This window comes from Pleuronectes platessa, chromosome 16 (assembly GCF_947347685.1).
Source record: "Pleuronectes platessa chromosome 16, fPlePla1.1, whole genome shotgun sequence".
In the NCBI taxonomy this organism is placed as follows: domain Eukaryota; kingdom Metazoa; phylum Chordata; class Actinopteri; order Pleuronectiformes; family Pleuronectidae; genus Pleuronectes; species Pleuronectes platessa.
The window spans coordinates 23,007,784-23,032,294 of NC_070641.1; the positions used below are offsets into that span (position 1 = coordinate 23,007,784).

The window sequence follows — 24,511 nt, forward strand, 5'->3', positions numbered from 1 at the left end:
ATACAATAAAATTTATTTACACAGATTAAACCAGGTTTCCCAAACTTTTTGTACTTTTTGGTACAAAAAAAACGTGTTTGCAATGCGACAAAAAGATTAAAATCATTCAATAAAGTAATTATTATCTGTCCAATTAGGTATGAGATGCAAAATGAATGGAAATGTGTGAAGCAGGACTTTGATCATCTCACACCCCTCAGATTTATCTTGTGACCACTACAGGCAGGAAACACTGCAAATAAAATATATATAAATTTAAGTATAGTTGTGTAACTAGTGTTACCTCAACCAGGTACTGTCAGAATGAGTACTTTTTAGATAATTTCAGTACTTTTAGCTGAATAAATATATGTACTTTGATTCAAGTAAATGTAGAACTTGTTATGAGGTATTTTTTAATTGTCCCACAGGTACATGTTTCAAACTAACCTCAGAGTATTTAACATTTCCCTGAGATACTTTATAAGTGTTAACGTGAACCTCATGTCAGCTGGTCCTGTTTGTCACTGCAGCCTTACTTGGTCTGGTATGAGCGGACTGTTGTTGTGACTGGTGGCCGTCCACTGCTCAGTTTAGAGACTTTATCACTTGTCTCTGCTCGTGGACACTTTCTTTATGCAGGACGACCTTTCAGCAAAACGTCCACAGTGATGGTTTATATGGAAGAACTGGCTGGAAAGGACATGTTTTTACAGGAGATAACAGAAATGCTCTGATGTTTTTAATGGTTATCCTGTTCGTGCTTCATCTTCCTCGTCTGTGATTTAAAGAAATGTTCTGACCACGTTCCTGAAGCTCCACCACCTACCACAGCCGAATCAAAGCTCCGAGCTGAAGCACCTCGAGTGCAAGCGGGACCTGTCTCTGCTGGTCTGTCTTCATCAGACCTGGTTCGCCTGAATCGTCCACTCGCTGTAAAAGGACAGATCCTGGAAAACCCAGATGGGACGAGAGAGAGAGAGAGGGAGAGAGAAATGTGAGCTGGGCCAATGGGAGATGGAGACGAGTGCAGACGGGGGGGGGGGGGGTTGTTTGGGAAAAGCTGTTTCTCCCAAGTTTGGTGTGATGGACTGGAAGCTGTGCGATCCCTGCTGCTTTGAAAGACTTGTTTGTGTTGGCTGCACATCCAGACTGTGAGGACTGTTCAGGAAGAGGGGGTCGAGGCTGTGTGTGTGTCTGTGTGTGTCTGTGTGTGTGTGTGTCTGTCTGTGTGTATGGGGGGAGCAGCCTTAAACCCCACACCAGAATTCAAAGTATTAGGCCAACGTGATTGTGCCAATAAGGAAATACATGGAAAGAGGAGAGAGAGGCCAGCGTGTTTCTCCGAGCAGGAATGTCCACAAGCTATTTTCACTTTTCCTCTTGTTTTCTTTTCATCACTCTCTCTCTCTCTCTCTCTCTCTCTCGCTCATCACTCACTTTTTATTTTACAGTGACAGAACAGTTATGGTTTATCATGTTCATTTCATTCCATAACCACAGAACATGTGCCGCTCTTCACTCGGCTGGTTTGGACTGAATTCAACCATCACACAACCGAATATATAAATCAATAGAGAGTTGTTCTGTTTGACCTCTGACCTCTGTGCCCCCCCCCCCCCCCCCGCCCCCCCGTCGTCAGCTCGCCGGGAAGTACGACCCCAGAAGGAGGAAGAGCTCCGGCTGTGGATTGAGGACGTGACCGGCAAGAGGATGGGGGACAACTTCATGGAGAGCCTGAAGGACGGGGCGCTGCTGTGCGAGTGAGTGGACGGACGCCGGGAGGACGACACAGAGACGTCCACTTTGATGACGTCTGTGATTAACTCACTGATTTCTGTATCTTCACAGACTCATTAACGTTCTGCAGCCGGGTTCCGTGAGGAAGATCAACAGCTCCACTCAGAACTGGCACCAGGTACGTGGACAGAGGAGAGACAGCGCTGTCTGTCCTGCTGAGTGGACGTGTCCCAGAGCTCGGGGACACGCTGGCCCCGACGACACAGAGCTTATTTACATTCCACAAAGTCGCTGCCATATCAAACAGAGACAGAGACATTTATAAGGTCCTAACTGGATTAAAAACAAATGTTTCCTTTGAGGCTCTTTAGAAACAACTCTCCCTGTGATGTGACCGTGCTCAGACTGAGTCGGACCTTATGAGGGAAGAAGCCTCGAGACGCTTTCATATTTAGCTCCAGCTGTTTAATGTGTCTCAGCATTTTCACTTTAAGGTGTCCACATCAAACTGAGAAGATCAAGTTCATTATCTATAGAAATATATAACTCCCAGCTGCCAGTTAGCTTAGCTTAGCATAAACAACTCTAAAGCACGTTTAATCATAAACTAAAAAGCAAACTGCTCATCCATAGACTGTAAATAAAGATGGACGATGGTTATGATCTCCATAAAGTAAAGCCAAAGCATCTCTATCGCCCTATAGTGTGGGTCTGCCTCCTCCATGTTAGCAGATGGGACATGGACCAAATTAAAAAGTACATGTCAAATTGGTTAGGTCTTAATTTGTCCCGATTGACACCTGATTGGTCGATTACGTGTCTCAGCAGGACCAGGTCTTAATTTCCGGATAGTGGGAGAAACAAGACACACTCTGAATTTAACTTGACTGGTATCAATCTTCTTCAGGCTTCACGTGTGCGTCAGAGGACAAATAGACTTCCTTCTCTCATTATTCCCGTTTTCTCTCCTCAGCTGGAAAACATCGGGAACTTTGTGCGTGCGATCACGGAGTACGGCCTGAAGCCTCACGACCTCTTTGAGGCCAACGATCTGTTCGAGAACGTCAACTACACTCAGGTCCAGAGCACACTGCTCGCCCTGGCTGGCCAGGTGAGGGCAGCACACACACACAGACACACACAGACACACACACATAGTTGCAGACGTTCATTTACCTGTGTTTAGTGTTGCATCTTGCCACAGTGATTATATAATACAAACTATACAAGTATGGAAAGCACACTCCATCACCGCCGTGTTTCCTTTCTGTCTGTGCCCCACCCCCAGGCCAGGTCCAAAGGTTTCCAGTCCAAGTACGACATGGGAGTGAAGTACGCCGAGAAGCACCAGCGCCGCTTCACCCCCGAGAAGCTGAGGGAGGGACGCAACGTCATCGGCCTGCAGGTCCGAGTCCAACTGTCCTCGTCCCCTAACGGATGTGCTCAGCTGGTTTGACTCACTGCTTTGTGTTTCCTGTCTAGATGGGCACCAACAAGCTCGCCAGCCAAAAGGGCATGACCTCGTACGGCACGCGACGCCACCTGTATGATTCCAAGAGCGGCATGGACAACCCGCTGGACCAATCCACCATCAGCCTGCAGATGGGCACCAACAAGGGAGCCAGCCAGGTGAGGACAAAGCTCCTTGAGATCATTTTAAAACAGTAAAGCTTCTTTAATTCTTCGGTATCGGAGGCTTCCCCTTCAAAATAAAAGATGAATAATTGTTTCTCTGTCCCTTCAGGCCGGGATGACGGCTCCGGGAACCAGGAGGCACATCTTCGACAAGAAGCTGGACCTGGAGAACTGCGACAGCACCACCATCTCCCTGCAGATGGGCACCAACAAGGTGGCGTCCCAGCAGGGCATGACCTCGTACGGCCTCCCCCGCCAGGTCTACGACAACAAGTACTGCTCCAACCCCACGGAGGACAACAACGGCAGCGAGGCCGAGTTCGACGGCTACAACCAGTACTCGGATGAATAAGAGATAAAGAGATGAGTCACGGACAGCCACACTGAACCACCCCCCCCCCCCCCCTCCATTTTGCTTGGACTCCCGACAAACGACCACGACTGTGACGAGCAGATTTTTATTCATCACTGACTTGTGCTGTCGTCGTCTCCCCCCCCCCCCCCTCACCAACAGATTTTTTTACTCTTAAGAAGTAAAATGACAAAAAGTGTTCACACTGCTAAATAACCAAAACACTCAAAAGATGAGATTTAATGACCTTTTCTATTTATAGATTTTTTTTTTTTACTGCTTTTTGTGTTTTGTAATTAGAGATTTTTAAATGTATGTGCCCCCCCCCGCTCACCTCCCTACGAACTTGAGCACTGACGAAGCAGATTTAGTCTTTTTTAAGATTCCTCCAAAGGAAGCAAGTGCTATTGGTGCTATTAAACTTTGACCTAGTTGTGGAAACAAAATGTCGGCGCTCCAGGACCCGACCGCTCCGGACGCCACCGCCGCTCCGGCTCCACCGCCGGGTCGGAGCCGACGGGCCGGAGGACACGTGGCTTCATCGCTTTGTGTTGTGCGCACCTGACTCACTGTCATGTTCACCAGCCTGACAAATTACCCATAGTGCCTTTCTCCAGGGGCTGGTTTCCATGGCTTGTGTGAGTCCTTGTGGTTTTCAGTAGAAGTAGCCTGGTGCGTCACACGATGCATTTATGAAATTAAAGAGTAAATGAAGGAGTCGTGACGTTCAGGTGAATTTAGTCACCGGTAGTTTTTGGTTCTGAAAGTCGTCTTCTCGTGGAAACTTCCCGAGTCGCCTTCGGCCTCAGTGAATTTCTTCATTTGCACTTTACCCGGTTTCACTTTGCAGTCACACAGTGGACGGATGTAACTAAGTACAGTTACTCAGATTCTGTACTTAGTTATACATTTGAGGTACTTGAACTTGGCCCCACTTTTTCCATTTGGTGCCACTTTACGATTATTCTCCACCTTCCTCAGTTGTAGTTAGTTTGATAAATCTGATTTTTACATTCACAACTCATTTTATTTCAAATTAAAGGAACAAAGATAATTTCCTCTGCATACTTTAGGTACTTTTAAAAGTGCAACAGGAGTATTTTCACGTGTACTTATGCAAAGTGTCCGAGTACTTTGTCCACCACTGGTAGCAAACCGCAGTATTACCACCGACCCTGGTGCTGGCTGGTGATTGTGGATGTGATCCAGATGAGATTCTCCCTCTTTGAAATGTCATCATGCTGTAAAACCACCGAATGTCTTGAATGTTGTTGTGAGGTTAGAAGTGTTTTCACCTCATCAGAGAGCAGAGACGTGTGAGTCTGGAACCAACCACGGCTCAGACGCTGTCACACATCAGAACCTCAGAGGGGAAATGAACCAACACGTCTGAGCTGCTGATGTTTGAGTTTCAGCAAAACACCAAAGCTATGATTCTGGACATGTAGCAGAGCGCCATCTAGTGGGGAACAAAGCACACATACATTTACATTTTCAGATATTTTTTTTTTAATCCATCAAACGACCAAACTTCTTTTTAAATCGATCCAATGTGAGAATGAATCATAATTATCACACCATGATATTCAGAATGGCAGAAACAACTTCGTCCTCATGTGTTTCAACATTTGTTCAAACTACACATCTGCGCTAACCTCTTTTCTTCTTTACGCCACATTTGTGCAATAAAACACTTGAAAAATACTTTTTTCTGGTTCATTTTCTCATCATTGTCGTTACATCAAATTAACACAGTACAGGTGAAATACACAAGAGTGTAAAAGACAATACATGTTTGTGGTTTTCAAAAGGAAAATTAAAATCTAGCAGTACAAATACATAATAATGTAAAAAAGGAGAAACCATCATAATGATTCAGTGCATTTTGTAACAGGGATGAAAACAGAAACACACTAACACTTGTGTACGTGAGTATATTCTGCATACGACCTAAAGAAAGGAATGATTCTTTATAATATAAATACTAAAAAAGTCAGGTTATATTATAAACTTAATAATAATATGACGGTTTAATACGGAGAATGTCAGAGCATCTTTCATCTTCTGTGAAAGGAAACAACACTTTTCATCAGTGAAATGAGAAAATGATCCTGAAGCCGTGACGCTGACACGTTACTGTCCGGCCTCCGGCCCAGCCAGAGGGGGCGTGTCTCCCAGCGTGTCTCTGACGGGAAGGGACGGTGGGACAGACAGGAGCTGATTCGCCAAACCAGAGGTGAAGCGTGAGGTAAGGGAGGAGTCACAGGGAGACGGGACTACTGATTGGCTGCTTCACACGCGTCGATCCAGTCGCTGTAGACGTCCACGGGCTCGGACAGATCTGACGAGGGGACGTTAAGGGACAATCAGGACAAACACCTGGAGGGGGAGGAGCTTTGAAGGGGAGTTTATTGGGTGATTCTGTCGACTTTACAGATGCATAATGTCAGTAACTTTATGTTTATTTATTTTGTTTATTATCCAAGAAAAGAAAGATCCTCCATCAATCCCTCCAACCCTCCACCTTTACAGTTTGGAGCTGCACATACAAAACGTCCTAACCCCAGAAGATCTGCAGTAAGTGTTTCCCCTCGAGATTATTTCATTTCCCAAGAAGACAGGAGCACAGAGAAACGTCTCCTGCAGCTGAGAGTAACTGGAATCAGTCAAAGCCTGAAGGATACAGGTGATGGGCGTCTGGAACTCCTCCAAACAGACGCTGCACGATATGATCCCCGTGTTCCGCGTCCGTTCCCTGGAAAGAGAGGTTTTCATGAGGCATGTTTTTTGTTTTTGTTTTAACTCTTTGTCGTGACGTTAAAGTCGAGATCAACTCACATCTTCACGTCGCAGGATTTCTCGTGGTTGCAGAACGGGCAGGTGAACTGGGTGTCCAGGTTCCCCGTCATCTTCTTCTTGGGAGGCGGCTTCCTCTTGGACTTCCTGCGCCCCATCTTCAACGCCTGTATCTACACAGCGAAGACATAACAACACACAACTTGTCTTGTGTGTTCACTGTATTTGTCTGTTTTAACTTGACTTCTACACCTTTAACATCTCATCTTCTCCTGCACGTGTCTATTTCAAACACATCTCCTGTACCTCACCCTACATCCATCTTTTTAAATGTATCTCCATCACCTTTCACTGCATTTCTCTTTGCCACAAATTTGACATTGTGCATCTTTTATCCATGTTTATGTTGCTCCTCCTTCGCCGTGATTGGTTAAGCTCTTTTATTGCCAACACACCTGACTTGACTTTACCTGTACTGACCAACAGGAAGCTGCACAACTGACCCATGTGTCTGTAAATCACTGACTAGCTCCTGGAACCAGGTTGAGTGACATGTGAAGCTTTGATCTAATGAGAGGAATCACCTGATTGGTTGGATTCTCCTCCTGTGAGCTTCATCTCATCATCTCAGCTTCCAGGAGGAAAACACTCAGGAACAGCTACATGCTAGCGAGGCTAACGCTAACAGCTGCTAGCATCTGGACTCGAACCCGTTTCCAGTTCACGTGTAGAACGATGTGTTTCATGTCGGTGGTTTTAATGAGTGACACCGACGCGAGGACGAGGTCTCACCTGAGGGATGGTGTGTAGAAGAGGAGGAAGAGGAGGAGGAGGAGGGTGATGAAGATGCTCTGTGGGTTCACGGGCTCCGGATGCAGCGTCTCCGCAGAACCGCGTCTGATTGGTTCGTTGAAGATTTTGTCCGGGTTGTGATTGGCTCTCAGACGCCGAGAATGACAGCGGCGTGTGTCCAATGGCTGCTCTCGTCTTCCAGGTTAACGCCCTCCTCCTCCGGTGATGATACAGAGGGTTTTTTCAAATGATGGACGGGTGATGCATGGAGAGAGAGAGAGAGAGAGAGAGAGAGAGAGAGAGAGAGAGAGAGAGAGAGAGAGAGAGAGAGAGAAGAGAGAGAGAGAGAGACGAGAGAGAGAGAGAGAGAGAGAGAGATGGAGAGATACAGAAATAGATTGAGAGATAATGATACAAAAATAAATTGATATTGATCCAAAGGGGAACATTGAACTAGTCTTAATGTTTCATATCTTTTTATATTTAGAGTCTCTTGTAAACCTAATGTTTCAGAGGTTCTTGAAACGTAGAGTACTATAAAATATGATCATTATTGTTAAAATATCTAGATTGATTATTGATCTCCAGGGAAACAGAGCTGATTTAATAAACTGCAATATTCATTTTATATCTGTATAATTCATTATCAAATGTTTAATGTTGCACTGTTTATAATAATTATATTTGTTTTATTTTCTGTGTTTATATTGTGTTTACTTATTACTTTTACTGTAATTTCTAATTGTATTATCCACTTTGCTGCTTCAAAACATCAAATTCCCTCATAAATTCAGACTAATTAATGAGTATCATATTTCATTCTATTCCATTCTAGATATCACACAGTTTATATAATGTTCTGTGTCTAAAACGAATTCAGAAACCAACCAAAAGTTAGAAATGTGATTATTTTTGGCAGCTGTAAATAAGTGACACACACTGATGAGTTCTCATAGTTAGAGAGCGACATGCTGAGAAGATCACTGATCAGAGGTCTGAGCCTCAACAAAGGATGAACGGTCTGAGTCACAACTCAAGATTAAAGCGTTGTGAGGAAAACAAGAGTGTGTGTTTTGTGTGTGTGTGTGTGTGTGTGCGTGTGTGTGTGTGTGCGTGTGTGTGTGTGTGTGTGTCTGTGTGTGTTTGTGTGTGTGTGTTGTTAACTGTCACTCTGTGTGCAGCTCTCCAATAGAGTAAATGATAATATATAACAAGAAGGAAGCTTCGTCTGGTTATTAGAATAAAAAGTCTTCAGTTAGAAACACACGCGATAAAAGAGAGAATATAAAGTTAGAAGTTAGAAGAGCCTCATGGAGGAATATCATTGGTCGACCTGCTCCACAGGGGCGGGGCTTGTTCATACGGTAGAGGAAGTGACCCAGTGGTTGAACTTCGGTTCGTTTCTAACGTTTTTCAGTAACTCTCAGTTTAAGGACACAGGTGAGGACACAGGGGAGGACACAGGGGAGGACACAGGCGAGGACACAGGGGAGGACACACACCTGTATATGTCCATCATGGAAAAGTTCGAAATGTTACTTCAGTTGTTACTGAGCTCCAGCTGTTTACACTGTCTGTTGTTCATGTGGACATGTTGTTGTATCAAGCTCCGTATTGAAACTTTGTCACATGTTGTTGTTTCGTGTCCGTGTTGAAACTTTGTTGCAGATCCATGTTGATATGTTGTTGCCTTCAGGGACGATCGTATCTGTTATAATTGCCCCACATGAAACGTTTGTGTGTGTGTGTGTGTGTGTGTGTGTGTGCATGGGTCTGTGTACGTGTGTGTACGTGTGTGTGGGTGTGTCTGTGTGTGGGTGTGTGTGTTTTCTGCTGCTCCCTTATCTCCTCCTCCTGCTGCACTTTATCAGCTCAGCTTCAGGCTCCAGTGACACACAACAGCCTACTTATATAACACTAATGTTGTTTGTGTGTTTCAGCTTAGACAACAACAACAACAACAACAACATAGTGTTGCACAGTATATCGACAAGATAAAGGTATCTGCAAACCCAGCTGTGAAAAACTTTACTATACCTTATTTTATTAGTATCGATACTCACATGTGTATATATATATATACAGTATAACTATAGTATTTCCTTGTATAAAATTAGTCCTGTGTACAGCTGCTTCTCTTCTCAGCTGGATGGATGCTTCTAATTTTCAAATATTATCCTGACACATAAGGAAGTGGAGACTGAATGTTGATAAAGTGTGTGTATTGTGTGTTTTGTGTGCTCAGTGACACGATGGCTACAGAGGGGGAGCCGACCGACCTGATCAAAGGGCTGCACCTCCTCCTGCTCTCCTTCTCCTGGGGCATGCAGGTGTGGGTCACCTTCATCGCAGGTACGATGACCCCCCCCCCCCCCCCCCTCCCTGAGCCCGGTGTCGTTTCATCATCAGGTTTCTGACCCGTCTCTTGATCTCGACCCTGCAGGGTTCACGTTGGTGCGGCAGGTGACGCTGCACACCTTCGGCCTGGTGCAGAGTAAACTGTTTCCTGTGTACTTCCACTTCCTGCTGGGGAGCAGCTTCCTCAGCCTGGCTGTGTACGCTGTGTTCCACCCCAGAGAGCTGCTGGACTGGCACCACACCGTGCAGGTAGAGCGTCACACCTGTGATACACACACACATGGTGAAGGTCAGATCTCTAGAGCTGCTTTCAGACATGCACCGAACTCTAGATGTTCTCTGGAGCGGCTCTGGAGATCTCTGTGTTGTTGTTCACACGTCGGAGTGAAGAATCTCCTGCTGTGGTGAAAGACAACTTGTAAACAAAGTTGTGCGTGGACCTTGCAGTTAACTACCTCATCCTTTGTGGTCTTGCAGATGGTTCTGTTCTCTGTGGTGCCTGTCACGGCGGGTCTGAACGCCCGCTGGTTCGGTCCGAAGGTCACAGAGGTCATGTTCCAGATGAGGCAGGTGGAGACGGAGCATGGCCTGGGGAACCAGATCGGCCGGGGCAGCCTGAGAGCAGCGTACGCCAAACTCAAAGAGCAGGACCCGAAGTACCGAGCGTCCAGGAGCACGTTCCTCCGGTACCAACGGGCTGTCCAGCCTCTGCGCCCTGATCGGGTTCCTCTGCACCACCGTCAACTTGATCTACACGGCTCTGAAGCTATCCACCATTTAGAGGAAGAAGGAGATTTCAGCATGTGAAAATTATCTTTTTTCTGGAGTCATCTCAGTATTTTTCATATGATAAATCAAACATGATGAGTGAATTAACTTTGTTAATTACAATTTCATTCTGTTTGTCAGTATCTAATTAATCCTGTCTCATAAAACCGGATGTGCTTTTTCTTTTTAATGTTTGACTCATTGACTCAAGCTCTAACCTCTAATCAAAACCTAGTGCAGTATGTGAAGTGTCCTTGCATCCCCAGCAGGGGGTGGTGTTTACACTCAGGAACTTTACTAAATTCATTTCACTTGTTATATCCTGTGTTTCATGACCTTGCAGAGGAAATTTGTTTATGTGAATTTGTCACTGTGATTGTGAGATTAAACACATGCTCTGTTTTATTCTGCTTCCACTGATAATCTCCTTCCTGTTTGGTTTCCTCTGGGTCTTTAATGCCCTGAAACCAAACCCTGGCTCCCTCGAACAGATCGGTCTGGACAGAACCAGGACGGTGAGCGAACCCAGACCCAGCAGACACTGGGCCTGGATTTGGAATAGGAACATTTTTAATTTAATTACCAGTGATGCACCGGAGAATCAGGCTGGTATGCAGAGAGCAGTGTGTCTGCTGGCCGGCTGCAGGGTGAGCGAGGCACAGCTTCAGTCTCTGCACTAATGGATGAAGGCAGGGATCACAGATGTTACGCTGACAGATGTGAGCTCATCGTGAAGAGAAGGACTGATTTCCTGAAACTTGCTTTGTAACAGCAGAGCTGAATAAGGCCTTTGGTTTGACGGTGAAACCATTCAAACCCAGTAATATCCATCTCAAACACACACCTACACTGGTACTGGTCTTGAAGGTCTCTGCAAACTGACACCGTCCATTATTAACTGAATACATGATCCTAAGTTTGTTATCTACATCATAACATCACAATAAAACATGAACTGTGAACCAGTTAATCTTTATGGGTATGAACTGGACTTTGAACTGGGTGATTTCAAGAGTGAACTGGTTCAACAGGGAGGAGGAGCATGAGGACAGGGAGCGGTCAGACTCCATTTTCACCTGGACAAGCAGAAGGAAGGAAAGTGAGCAGGTGAGTGTGAACACAACTTTCTGAATGTTTCACTGTCTCACTCTCACACCTGCTGTTAACATCCGTCTGCTGATCACATGACTCTAACTTTGTCAGTTCACACCTGGTGACAGACGTCATGTGATCGGATCCCAGAGACAGATGTGAACAGCAGGTCTGGATCAAAGAGCCTTCAAAGGACTAATTAACAGAGTTAACTCAGAGTTTCACTTTTTATCTTCATCTGTTCATCAAGTGTTTAATAACACAACGTGTTTTCACAATCATACCTTACAGCAGTGGTCACCAACCAGTGGAGAGTCTTCACTGGATCCCAGTAAAGCTCTGGACTCATTGGCTGAGGTGTGAGTACACACACACACACACACACACACACACACACACACACACACACACACACACAGAGACACACACACACACACACATATAACTTCATACTGGTTTTGTGTGAGTTTTAAAGTGAATATAAAGTTGAAGAGCTTGTGTTTGACCTTCATTTGGGCACAAAGCCATAGAACTGAGTGGAGATACAGAGTGCTGCTTCAAGCTGCTGACTGATGTGCTCTCAGTTCTACTGTCTATAAAGTTCTGTAATTCATTTCCAGCCTCTATGACGTGAACATGATACTAGATGTTGAGTTTCCTTCTCTTAGTGGCCGGGGGTTGAAGGTCACATGAACTTTTACAAGCTTGTATTGATTCATTTTAATTTAGTTTATTGGTTTGAGTGTTATTCAAAGTTTGTTTATGGCTATGCAGGTTTATTGGTGGATTAACAAATGACAAGGGACCTTTATTGTTGTACAATAGTCCACCTATAAATCTATAAATCTAGTGAGTGATTGAGGCTTCCTATGGTCACCTGTCAGGAAAGACATGAGAGAGAGAGAGAGAGAGAGAGAGAGTCACCTGAGGTTTCTGATGTGATCACTGTATTTCCTTGTATATAAGAAGTCCTGGTTACTCAAACAAATACCAGTAGTAGGGGAGAGTGGGTTAATGTGGGACATCGGGTAATGTGAGACACCCCCTGTACGCAACGGTACACATTCGTGGTCATGTGACCATTATGTTTTCAAGCCCCTCCCATTCCCCCCTTGCCATGAAGGAGAAGTTGGTGCTGGTGCTGTGGAAAGTATGTTTTTTCACAAAAATGTGTTTTTTGCATGTAAAAGTAAATTTTCTGGCTTTGAACTTAATCAACTGTTGTGTCAAAACAAATTGAATCAGGTAGAAAAACTTATATCATACATGTTGATGAACTTCCAACATATAAAACCATGTGATTGATGCTAGCTGAAGATTAGCCTGAATTGCTAAGAGATGTTGTTTTTTCTAAAACGGTGGCTGTGGGGTAAAGTGAGACATGAAGCACAAGTTAAGTTTAGTCTTAAACATATTCTAGTGTTACATTACATTATATATGTTTTATATTTAATGTCATAAACATTGTAGAAAAGCCATCATGCCACGAAACTATACACCAGGAAGACAACCTGGGCCCAAACACCCCTCGCAGAGATGGAGAGTGCAGCCGCTGAGGTCGTGCAAGGAAAGAAGTCCTTAAGAAAAGCTGGAAGGGATAGAAATATTGACAAGACAACCCTCAAAAGATTCATAAAGAAAAAAGAGAAAGGGGAAGTAAAATCAGTAGCCTGGGGTGCAGTAGCTGAGGTAAAGAGAATATTCACAGATGAGATGGAGGAGGAGCCAAACACTTGAAACAACTAGCTGACCAGTTCCATGGCCTTGCTCCAGTTAAGAGCCGTGAACTGGAATTTGAATACGCAGAGAAAAACAATATCCCTGTCCCTGCCAATTGGACAGAGAAACAATGTGCAGGTAAGCTAGGGTGTGCAAGAGATCACATGAATCATAATAATCATAAATGTGCTTAATTGACCAATCCCCATGATCTGTTACTAGTCCGATATTAGTGGTTGTCAATCTAGCTGTCGGGATTTTAACTATTACAACATGTGTTGTTATGGTAGTTTTAAAGTGGAAAAAGTAAGTGGATCACTTTACCCCCTTGATTTCTCTGGTCTGTCTCACATTACCCCAGCTTAGGGGTAAAGTGAGACAGAAAAACAATCATATTTTCACTGCCCTTTGTCCTGAAGACATTCTGATCATTTGAATTGCTAGGAAACATCCTGAATTAATGGGAAATGTGTACATTTTACTGATATATCAGTTTAGCTCGTCAAGAGGGGAGCAAATGTAAAAAATGTCTCACATTCCCCCGATCTCCCCTACTAACTATGAAGCCCTGCATCTATTTCACAATAAAACATTTAAAAAATAAATGAATTGATTCAGTCAACAGAAATGCTGGAGTGCTTTTATTTGGAAAGGGGTAGGCTACAGGATGTGTTGCAAATATTTTTGTGACGTTTTCAACAGATAAACATTGAAACTGGTGTGAAAGATCATTTCACTGTGTTCTGCTGTAAACTGAGCGCAGAACCAGAAGGAAATAGACCAGACCTTGAATATCTAGAAGAGCAGCGTGGCCTGAACCACAACTGAGCCGCAGCCGGTGCAACATGGACGAGGACATTAAGAGGAAAGTTGGACCATCAACCACAAAGTAAGAGACCTGCTACAAACATGTGAAGCTCCAAACTGAATCCTCAGAGAATGAACCAGTGAATGATGTGTTCTGAATAAAAACATGTTTGTGTTTGCAGAGGTCAGGACCACAGACTGAGAGCAGAGTCTCCAGGGTTCAGCTGTGTGTCTCTGAAGAGTGACATGTCCAAAGGATTTCCTCTAGACTTCAGTAAAGAACCTGGACCCTCACACACAGAGTAAGAGACCTGCTACAAACATGTGAAGCTCCAAACTGAATCCTCAGAGAATGAACCAGTGAATGATGTGTTCTGAATAAAAACATGTTTGTGTTTGCAGAGGTCAGGACCACAGACTGAGAGCAGAGTCTCCAGGGTCCAGCTGTGTGTCTCTGAAGAGTGACATGTCCAAAGGATTTCCTCTAGACTTCAGTAATGAACCTGGACCCTCACACACAGAGTAAGAGACTGTTTCTACTGGGACCTGCTCTGAAGAGGATCTAGTTTCCTCTAGTGTGGCCCCTGCATTAGGACACAGCTTCATTGAAGTTGGTGACTAATCTCTCAGAATCACTCAAAGAGCTCAGACCTCCACCAAGAACCAACACGCTCCTTATGAAACCACTTTGAAATCCACTAGAGACTCATTTTGATTTGGATCTGCACCAAATTCCAAACACTGGTAAACATCAGTCCTCTGAACATGTCCGTCAAAGAGGACCCCCCCCCCGATCTGGTTTACAGACCACAAGCTTCCACCAAGTTTACTGGTAATCTGTTGTTTTTTATAATCCCACTAACGAACCAACCAACACACAAACATACTGGGTGAACACAAAACCTCCTTGACAGAAGTGATGACAACCTGTGACTGTGACATGTGAGTTATCAGGACATGTCTTCACAGGGAGAGGAAGAGGAGTCATGTTTCTGAGAAGGAGCAGTCGTCCTGCTGTGCTTCGTGTCAGGACGTCCTGAAGGATCTAGTCTCCACCAGCTGTGGACACTGGTTCTGCAGACAGTGCATCACCTCATGCTGGGACCAGTCTGGTTCTTCAGGAGAATCCTCCTGTCCCCAGTGTGGACAAAGATCCAAACCAGGAGCTGGAGGTCAGACAGCCGGTCAGAGCAGCACTGTACGTGTGTCTGCTGATGTCTTCACTTCTGACAACAGCACATGTGGTTTTATTTTGTTCCTTCATACAGCATCAACATTTAACATCGTTAGAAAAGCACAAAGTTAAAAAGCTTTTATTTTCTGTAGTTTTTCTGTATCTGATGAAAACAATCAGCAGATTCTCAGATTCTCTGTCTCTCACATTGTTTCTTGTCTTTCAGCAGATCGTGGTCTGCAGGAGGTTTCAGATGAACATAAGCTCAGTGTGAGGAGGAGATGTGAAGATGTGACTGAAGGAAGTGATGAAACAGGAAGTAGAACCCTCCTCAACAGGATCTACACTGAGCTCCACATCACAGAGGGACAGAGTGAAGAGGTTAATACTCAACATGAGGTGAGGCAGCTTGAGACGGCTTCCAAGAAGAAGATCCTCCAGGACACTCCCATCAAGGTCCACGACATCTTTAAAGCCTCCACTGACCAGCAGAGCAGCATCAGAGTCGTCCTGACCAACGGCGTCGCTGGCGTTGGAAAAACCTTCTCGGTGCAGAAGTTCACTCTGGACTGGGCAGAGGGTTTAGAGAACCAGGATGTGGGTCTGCTGGCTGTGCTTTCGTTCAGGGAGCTGAACCTGGTGAAGGACCAGCAGCACAGTCTTCTCACGCTGCTCCATGTTTTCCATCCAGCGTTACAGAAGCTCACAGCAGAGACGCTCGCTGTCTGTAAACCTTTGTTCATCTTTGACGGCCTGGATGAAAGCAGACCTTCTCTGGACTTCAACCACAGGGAGCTTGTGTCTGAGGTCACACAGAGGTCATCAGTCAACGTGCTGCTGACAAACCTCATCCGGGGGAATCTGCTTCCCTCGGCTCTCGTCTGGATAACCTCCAGACCTGCGGCGGCCAATCAGATCCCTCCTGCATGTGTTGACAGAGTCACAGAAGTACGAGGCTTCACTGACGCCCAGAAGGAGGAGTACTTCAGGAGGAGATTCAGTGATGAAGAGCTGTGCAGCAGAATCATCTCACACATCAAGACGTCCAGGAGCCTCCACATCATGTGTCAAATCCCAGTCTTCTGCTGGATCACTGCTACAGTTCTGGAGCACATGTTGACCACAGACCAGAGAGGAGAGCTGCCCAAGACCCTGACTGACCTGTACTCACACTTCCTGCTGGTTCAGACAAAGAGGAAGAACAACAAGTACGGTGAGGGACATGAGACGACTCCACAGCAGCTGACGGAGGCTGACAGGGACGTTCTCCTGAAGCTGGGGAGGCTGGCACTTAAACATCTGAGGAAAGGGAACATCATGTTCTACCAAGAAGACCTGGAGCGGTGTGGTCTTAATGTCACAGAGGCCTCGGTGTACTCAGGAGTTTGTACTGAGATCTTCAGAAGAGAGTGTGTGATCTTCCAGAAATCAGTCTACTGCTTTGTTCATCTGAGCGTTCAGGAGTTTCTGGCTGCAGTCTACATGTTCCACTGTTACACCGAGAGGAACACAGGAGAACTCAACCACTTCTTGGGAACAAATTGTTACACAGTCAATACCTTGTCCCTGGATGACCTCCTGAAGAGAACCATGGAGAAATCCCTCACCAGTACAAATGGTCATCTGGACCTGTTTGTTCGCTTCCTTCACGGCCTCAGTCTGAAGTCCAACCAGAGAGTCTTAGGAGGCCTGCTGGGTCGGACAGAGAACAATCCAAAGATCATCCAGAGAGTCTTAGGAGGCCTGCTGGATCGGAGAGGGAACAATCCAAAGATCATCAAGAGAATCATCAACAACCTGAAGAAGATGAAGAGTGATGACATTTCTCCTGACAGAAGCATCAACATCTTCCACTGTCTGACTGAGATGAACGACCACTCAGTTCATCAGCAGATGAAACAGTTCCTGATGTCAGAGAACAGATCAGAGGAGGAACTCTCTGAGATCCACTGCTCAGCTCTGGCCTACATGCTGCAGATGTCAGAGGAGGTTCTGGATGAGTTGGACCTGAAGAAGTTCAACACATCAGACCAGGGTCGACGGAGACTGATCCCAGCTGTGAGGAACTGCAGGAAGGCTGAGTGAGTCCAGACATGATCAATAACATGTTCAATCAGTGGAGATGAGTCGTTCTTCAAATACACTCAGTGTGTGTGTGTGTGTGTGTGTGTGTGTGTGTGTGTGTGTGTACATGTACATTCTCAAGGACATGGAGATCAGAGTTAGTTTGATTGGAGAGTGTGCGTGTGTATAATAAAGTTATTATTCAAAAAGCCTCAATGAATATCGACGGAAGAGGAGATGTGACCCGGCCCGGAGGAAGCCCGGGGCCCCCGTCTGGAGTTAGGCCCAGACGGAGGGCTCGATGGCGAGCGCCTGGTGGCCGGGTTTGCCACGGAGCCCGGTCGGGCACAGCCCGAAGAAACTACGTGGCACCCCCCCTCTCTTCATCTCATGGGCCCACCACCTGTGGGAAGACCCGTTGGGGTCGGGTGCGTAGCCACATGGGTGGCAGCGAAGGTCAGGGGTCTCGACGGACCAGACCAGGGCGGCAGAAGCTGGCTCTGGGGACGTGGAACGTCACCTCGCTGTGGGGAAAGGAGCCGGAGCTTGTGAGGGAGGTGGAGCGCTACCAGTTAGACCTGGTGGGGCTTACCTCCACGCACAGTCTCGGCTCTGGTACCGTACTCCTGGATAAGGGTTGGACTCTATTCTTCTCCGGAGTTGCCAAGGGCGTGAGGCGCCGGGCGGGTGTGGGGATACTCATAAATCCCCGGCTGAGCGCCGCGGTGTTGGAGTTTACCCCGGTAGACGAGAGGGTCGCCTCCCTGCGCCTAAGGGTTGTAGGGGGGAAAACTCTGACTGTTGTTTGTGCGTATGCACCAAGAGCAGCTCAGAGTACTCGGCCTTCTTGGAGACCCTGAATGGAGTCCTGCATGGGGCTCCAGTAGGGGACTCCGTAGTTCTGCTGGGTGACTTCAACGCCCACGTGGGCAACGATGGAGATACCTGGAGAGGCGTGGTGGGGAGGAACGGCCTCCCTGATCTGAACCCGAGCGGTCGTTTGTTATTGGACTTCTGTGCTAGTCATGGATTATCCATAACAAACACCATGTTCGAACATAAGGGTGCTCATAAGTGTACCTGGTACCAGAGTACCCTAGGCCGAAGATCAATGATCGATTTTGTGATCGTGTCATCTGATCTGAGGCCGCATGTTTTGGACACTCGGGTAAAGAGAGGGGCGGAACTGTCAACCGACCACCATCTGGTTGTGAGTTGGATCAGGGAATGGGGGAAATTTCCGGATAGACCTGGTAAGCCCAAACGAGTAGTGCGGGTGAACTGGGAACGTCTGGAGGAGGCCCCCGTCCTAGGTATCTTCAACTCACACCTCCGGCGGAGTTTTTCTGGCATTCCTGTGGAGGTTGGGGACATTGAGCCGGAGTGGGCAGTGTTCAAAGCCTCCATTGCTGAAGCTGCGGCGGCTAGCTGTGGCCTCAGGGTCTTAGGTTCCTCAAGGGGCGGTAACCCTCGGACACCGTGGTGGACACCGGTGGTCAGGGAAGCCGTCCGATTGAAGAAGGAGGCCTTCCGGGATATGATATCCTGGAGGACTCCTGACTCGGTTGCAGGGTACCGACAGGCCCGAAGGGCTGCAGCTGCTGCCGTGTCGGAGGCTAAGCAGCGGGTGTGGGAGAAGTTCGGAGAGGTCATGGAGAAGGACTTTCGGTCGGCACCAAAGTGTTTCTGGAAGACTATCCGGCACCTCAGGAGGGGGAAACGGGGAACCATCCAAGCTGTGTACAGTAAGGATGGGACTCTGTTGACCTCAACTGAGGAGGTCGTCGGACGTTGGAAGGAACACTTTGAGGAACTCCTGAATCCGAATAACACGCCCTCTATGTTGGAGGCAGAGCTCGAGGTTGATGGTGTTTCGTCGTCAATTTCCCTGGTGGAGGTCACTGAGGTAGTCAAACATCTCCGCAGTGGCAAAGCCCCAGGGATTGATGAGATCCAGCCAGAAATGCTAAAGGCTCTGGGTGTTGAGGGGCTGTCATGGTTGACACGCCTATTCAACATCGCGTGGGAGTCGGGTACAGTGCCAAAGGAGTGGCAAACCGGGGTGGTGGTTCCCCTGTTCAAAAAGGGGGACCAGAGAGTGTGTACCAATTATCGGGGTATCACACTCCTCAGCCTCCCTGGTAAAGTCTACTCCAAGGTGCTGGAAAGGAGGGTTCGGCCGATCGTCGAACCTCAGATTGAAGAGGAACAATGCGGTTTTCGCCCCGGACGTGGAACTACGGACCAGCTCTTCACTCTCGCAAGGATCCTGGAGGGGGCCTGGGAGTATGCCCATCCGGTCCACTTGTGTTTTGTGGATCTGGAGAAGGCGTATGACCGGGTCCCCCGGGAGAAACTGTGGGAGGCGCTGCGGGAGTATGGGGTAAGGGGGTCTCTCCTCAGGGCCATCCAATCTCTGTACTCCCAAAGCGAGAGCTGTGTTCGGGTCCTCGGCAGCCAGTCAGTTTCGTTCTCAGTGGGTGCTGGTCTCCGCCAGGGCTGCGCCTTGTCACCAATCCTGTTTGTGATATACATGGACAGGATATCGAGGCGTAGTCGTGGTGGGGAGGGGTTGCAGTTCGGTGGTCTGAGGATCTCGTCACTGCTTTTTGCGGATGATGTGGTCCTCATTGGATCATCGGCTTGTGACCTTCAGCACTCACTGGATCGGCTGGCGGCCGAGTGTGAAGCGGCTGGGATGAGGATCAGCACCGCTAAATCTGAGGCCATGACTCTTAGCAGGAAACCGATGGATTGCTTACTCCGGGTAGGAAATGAGTCCTTAGCCCAAGTGAAGGAGTTCAAGTACCTCGGGGTCTTGTTCGCGAGTGAGGGTACTATGGAGCGTGAGATTGGCCGGAGAATCGGAGCAGCGGGGGCGGTATTGCGTTCGCTTTACCGCACCGTTGTAACGAAAAGAGAGCTGAGCCGCAAGGCAAAGCTCTCGATCTACCGGTCGATCTTCGTTCCTATCCTCACCTATGGTCATGAGGGCTGGGTGATGACCGAAAGGACGAGATCGCGGGTACAAGCGGCAGAGATGAGTTTTCTCAGAAGGGTGGCTGGCGTCTCCCTTAGGGATAGGGTGAGAAGCTCAGTCATCCGTGAGGGACTCGGATTAGAGCCGCTGCTCCTTTACTTAGAAAGGAGTCAGCTGAGGTGGTTCGGGCATCTGGTAAGGATGCCCACTGGGCGCCTCCCTTGGGAGGTGTTTCAGGCACGTCCAGTGGGGAGGAGACCTCGGGGAAGACCCAGGACTAGGTGGAGAGATTATATCTCAACACTGGCCTGGGAACGCCTCGGGATCCCCCCGTCAGAGCTGGTCAATGTGGCCCGGGAAAGGGAAGTCTGGGGCCCCCTGCTTGAGCTGCTCCCCCCGCGACCCGACCCCGGATAAGCGGATGACGATGAGATGAGATGAGATTATTATCATGTACATAAACATTCTCATTGTTCTCATGTACATATGAGAACAACTAGATCAGATGTGGAGAGTGAAATCCATTGTGATCACTGTGCTTGAGTTTGGGGGTTCAGACATACGACCATGTGGGGTCCAAGAGAGATTATTGTGTAAACTGTACATATATATATATATATATATATATATATATATATGTATAAATATGCAGTGCTGAGCAAAAGTTTTAGGGCAGGTGTGAAAAAATGCTGTTAAAAAAGGGCAAAGGGTTGTAACACCAAATATTGATTTGATTTAGATTTTTCATTTGTTCATTCACTGCAGTTTGTTAATTGATGAAAATAAACCATTAACACTTCCATTTTTGAAAGCATTCTTAGTTTACAGCATTTTTTCACACCTGCCTAAAACGTTTGCACAGTACTGTATATATCTGAGCAAACAGCTAGCACAGAGTGAGGAGACGATCACTGAATCCGTGTTTGGATGAGAATCACTGACGGTTCCTTTAAACTGAAGAAGCAGGAAATATAGTTTATTGTTCTTTTTCGTCAAAATAGAATTCCCACCCTGCATTTGTCCTCCACCACCAACCAGTGCAGTGTCCGTCCCTCCAGGTTCCTGACATGTAGACCTCAAAATAATATGAGGTCACTGTGACCTTTGACCTTTGACCACTGCAATCTAATCAGTTTATCTTGGAGTCAAAATCTGAAGAAATCCCCTATAGACAGACTTGAGATATCATGTTCAAGAGGCCATGAACATGTTCTGTGACCTTGACCTTTGACCTCTGACCACCTGAATCTAATGAGTCCCTCTGTTAGTTTGAATGAACGCTTGAACCAAATCTGAAAGGATTCTCTTGAGGAGTTTTTAACAAAAAGTGGATTTACCAGGGTGAGGGTCACATGATCACGTTTTGTATGAATGTTGTGTTTTCTGATTTAATTCTCACAGATTTGATATTATCTTTAATTACAGACTCGGTGGTTGTCGACTCTCAGAGACTCACTGTGAAGTCGTGGCCTCAGCTCTGAAGTCAGACCCCTCACATCTGAGAGAACTGGATCTGAGTCACAACGGGCTGCAGGACTCAGAAGTGAAGCTGCTGTGTTCTGGACTGGAGAGTCCAAACTGTGGACTGGAGACTCTGAGGTCCTTAAATCCTTCTTCACTTTTCAGACTTTCTTTCTTATTGGGTCATTATTTATTTAAATTGTCTCAGTTCTGCTCTGCTCACTGTCCCTCAGTCATCTGTCACTCACCCAGCCTGTCAGTCACGTCCACCTCATCAACTCCATTCACCTGCACTCACCTGCTCCTGATCACTAAGAAAGTGTCAGTAAATAACATGTGGACTGAGGCCGAGCACTCGTCCTCCTCAGGTTTTCAAAATAAGACACATTCTTATTGAAACACGTTGGACAGTTGATAAGTATAGAAACAAACAGGAAGTGACATCAGGAGCCATCCCTACTTTAAACAGTGTTTAATACACAAACCTGCTCAGTGACCAACACACAGAGAAGAAGCTGATGAATGAAACAATGGTCCAACATGTCTGATCTGATATTTATCTTCAGGTCACAGACTGGACTGAGGTCAGCAGCATGTTGAGAGTCTGTGTTGACATGATGACGATCCACAACAACAGGAGGACACATTCTAATATTCATATTTCTTTATCCAGGTTGATGTACTGCAGTCTGTCAGAGATCAGCTGTTCTTCTCTGGCTTCAGCTCTGAGGTCAAACCCCTCTCATCTGAGAGAACTGGATCTGAGTCACAACTACCTGCAGGACTCAGCAGTGAAGGAGCTGTGTGGTTTTCTACAGAGTCACACCTGTCGACTGGAGACTCTGAGGTCAGTTCACTGACTGACTTTTGTAGATCTCATATCTATAAAACAGCATTTATACACAATTTATCTCATTTCATTCTAATTTAACATAATTCCTCTTCATACATAACTTGAATCCATTCATTAATTAATCTGTGACATTTTAATATTCAGCTACTTGTTAAAACACGGAGTTTAGTTCTGGATTTCCTAAACTGATCTGCAGGACAGAGACCGGGTCCAAATAATCTATTGTCATGGAAACTCAAAAGGTTTAGTTTGGCCAGTCTGGGCTACTGTAGAAAACATGGCTGCCTCTGTAGAACACCCGCCATGATGTAAATATAAAGTATTTATATCTAAAGTATTTATATCTAAAGTATTTAAATATAAAGTATTTAAATATAAAGTATTTAATTCTAAAGTATTTATACATGAAGTATTTCAATATAAAGTATGTCAATAAAAAGTATATAAATCTAAATGTCTAATTTTAAAGTAAAGAAAACAACAATTGGTTCAATTCAGATGAAACCAGTGAAGACATCTCTTGGATTCTTTTGTCTTCAGTTTCTAACAATGGATCCTTTCACCTGAATCTTCCACACTGGAGCTTTAAGGTCAAAGGTCAGAACATGTGTTCCTAACAGTGAACACTGACACTGAGCTGAGAGATGTTTGTAGAATGATCGTTGAGGACCGAGTCAGGCTCAATGTGACTGAAGTTTTACTGACAGAGAAACAATCCAATGCTGGACCATGTGTACATGTAATGTTTCTGTGGAAGCTAACCAGGACTTGTCCCGGTGGTCCTGTGGACTGACCACATGACAGCGTGCTGCGTTGGTGTTCTGGGACTGGGCTCAGGGTCCAGAGTCCAAGTTGATTATATTTGATGTCTTTTATTTTTAGGACCAAGTTCTTCAGCCCTGTTTCTTCCACTTTGGGTTCATTTCCAACTTGAAACCCTTCCTCTGGTTTCAGGACTTACACGGGGTCGTCCATGCCTTTATCTCTTCACCACTAGATCTCTGTCCCGCCCTGTACACACGTGTTCCTCAGGCTCCCTGCACCACTTTCAACTGGTCAAACTGTTGCTCAGATCATCTCCACTTCAAGAAAACATGATCATAGAACTGCTCACCCTTTCACACATCAACTGTGGAACATGTTCTGACAAGTGGGTCGGACATTTTCTGGAGCTGAAGCAGCAGCAGGAGATTGTCCGGGTCCGACTCGTTCACAGCAACAGGAACATGTGGGAACATTCAGACGAGGGGCGGAGCCAAAACACATATCTCCATGATAACCATGGTTACATTCAGTTATGTTAATTTACAGGTTCAATGTGAAGGAGTTAGTGACGTCTCCAGGTGTCGTACATGTGAACGTAGTCCACTTGTCCATGTATACGATTCCTGAACATGTCCAGCAAGATATTTAGAGACATCTAGTGGTGAAGTTACATATTACAAACAACTGAACCCTGAGGACATGAGGACTTTCAAGCTGTTTTCAGTCATGAACTCTGTAAAATAGTGTCTGGACATTTTCTGGAGTTTAACTTTCACATATGAAGAACGGGCAGAGCAGCAGGAGGCGGAGCCTGTAGAGCAGCAGGAGGCCTGACATGACGTATTAATCCTGCTGTGGAAAGATCAGTGTTGTTGTTTACAGCTCATCCACACCGGCGTCCGCCCTCATCACCAGAAGATCTGGAATCTCCTCGTGTTTTCAAGTTGACGTCTTCGTCTTCTACATGTACGGCTCTTCTTCTTCATCCTGAGATATTTGTGTTCTTCCAGTTTCACGTCCGTCTCACGTGTTTGTGTCCTCAACACGTCCACTCGCTCTCTGTGAATCCTCTGGACATTCACCTGCTCTATTCTCACATGGACTCACTCAGAAACTTTATTAAGAGGCTGCAGGTAGAGTTCCAGAAAATGTCCAGAACAACTTGAATCAGACTTC

General features: G+C 46.2%; 3 protein-coding genes and 1 pseudogene across 9 annotated transcripts in view; 3 read left to right on the forward strand and 1 right to left on the reverse strand.

Moving 5' to 3' along the window:
* The first annotated feature begins 1,622 nt into the window (after positions 1-1,622).
* cnn1b (calponin 1, basic, smooth muscle, b) lies at positions 1,623-3,737 on the forward strand. The gene is made up of 6 exons (XM_053444318.1): positions 1,623-1,742; positions 1,831-1,897; positions 2,693-2,830; positions 3,008-3,124; positions 3,202-3,348; positions 3,464-3,737. Exons 1-6 carry the CDS (start codon positions 1,693-1,695, stop codon positions 3,704-3,706), a joined length of 762 nt encoding a protein of 253 aa, XP_053300293.1. The 5' UTR covers positions 1,623-1,692; the 3' UTR covers positions 3,707-3,737.
* A 1,460-nt stretch (positions 3,738-5,197) lies between these two features.
* On the reverse strand, positions 5,198-7,411 carry elof1 (elongation factor 1). 2 transcript variants are annotated; one of them, XM_053443335.1, is made up of 4 exons: positions 7,295-7,411; positions 6,545-6,675; positions 6,391-6,461; positions 5,198-6,047 (listed from the first exon to the last, which is right to left on the reverse strand). In XM_053443335.1, exons 2-4 carry the CDS (start codon positions 6,658-6,660, stop codon positions 5,983-5,985), a joined length of 252 nt encoding a protein of 83 aa, XP_053299310.1. In that variant the 5' UTR covers positions 6,661-6,675; positions 7,295-7,411; the 3' UTR covers positions 5,198-5,982. The 2 variants fall into 2 exon arrangements, with proteins under 2 accessions (XP_053299310.1, XP_053299311.1); XM_053443336.1 differs by having other exon boundaries at positions 7,087-7,345.
* Positions 7,412-8,681: 1,270 nt separating this feature from the next.
* On the forward strand, positions 8,682-10,825 carry LOC128458377 (transmembrane protein 205-like; annotated as a pseudogene).
* Positions 10,826-14,446: 3,621 nt separating this feature from the next.
* The window catches only part of LOC128458374 (NACHT, LRR and PYD domains-containing protein 12-like), a 135,386-nt gene continuing 125,321 nt past the window's right edge, over positions 14,447-24,511 (forward strand). For 5 of the 6 annotated variants that reach the window (XM_053443181.1, XM_053443184.1, XM_053443183.1 and 2 more), the window contains exons 1-5: positions 14,447-14,560; positions 15,008-15,210; positions 15,439-17,293; positions 21,682-21,855; positions 22,391-22,564. In XM_053443181.1, coding sequence (XP_053299156.1) covers positions 14,505-14,560; positions 15,008-15,210; positions 15,439-17,293; positions 21,682-21,855; positions 22,391-22,564 — 2,462 coding nt within the window. In that variant the 5' untranslated portion in view covers positions 14,447-14,504. The remainder of the gene's footprint in view (positions 14,561-15,007; positions 15,211-15,438; positions 17,294-21,681; positions 21,856-22,390; positions 22,565-24,511) is intronic. The other variant, XM_053443182.1, reaches the window with a different exon arrangement.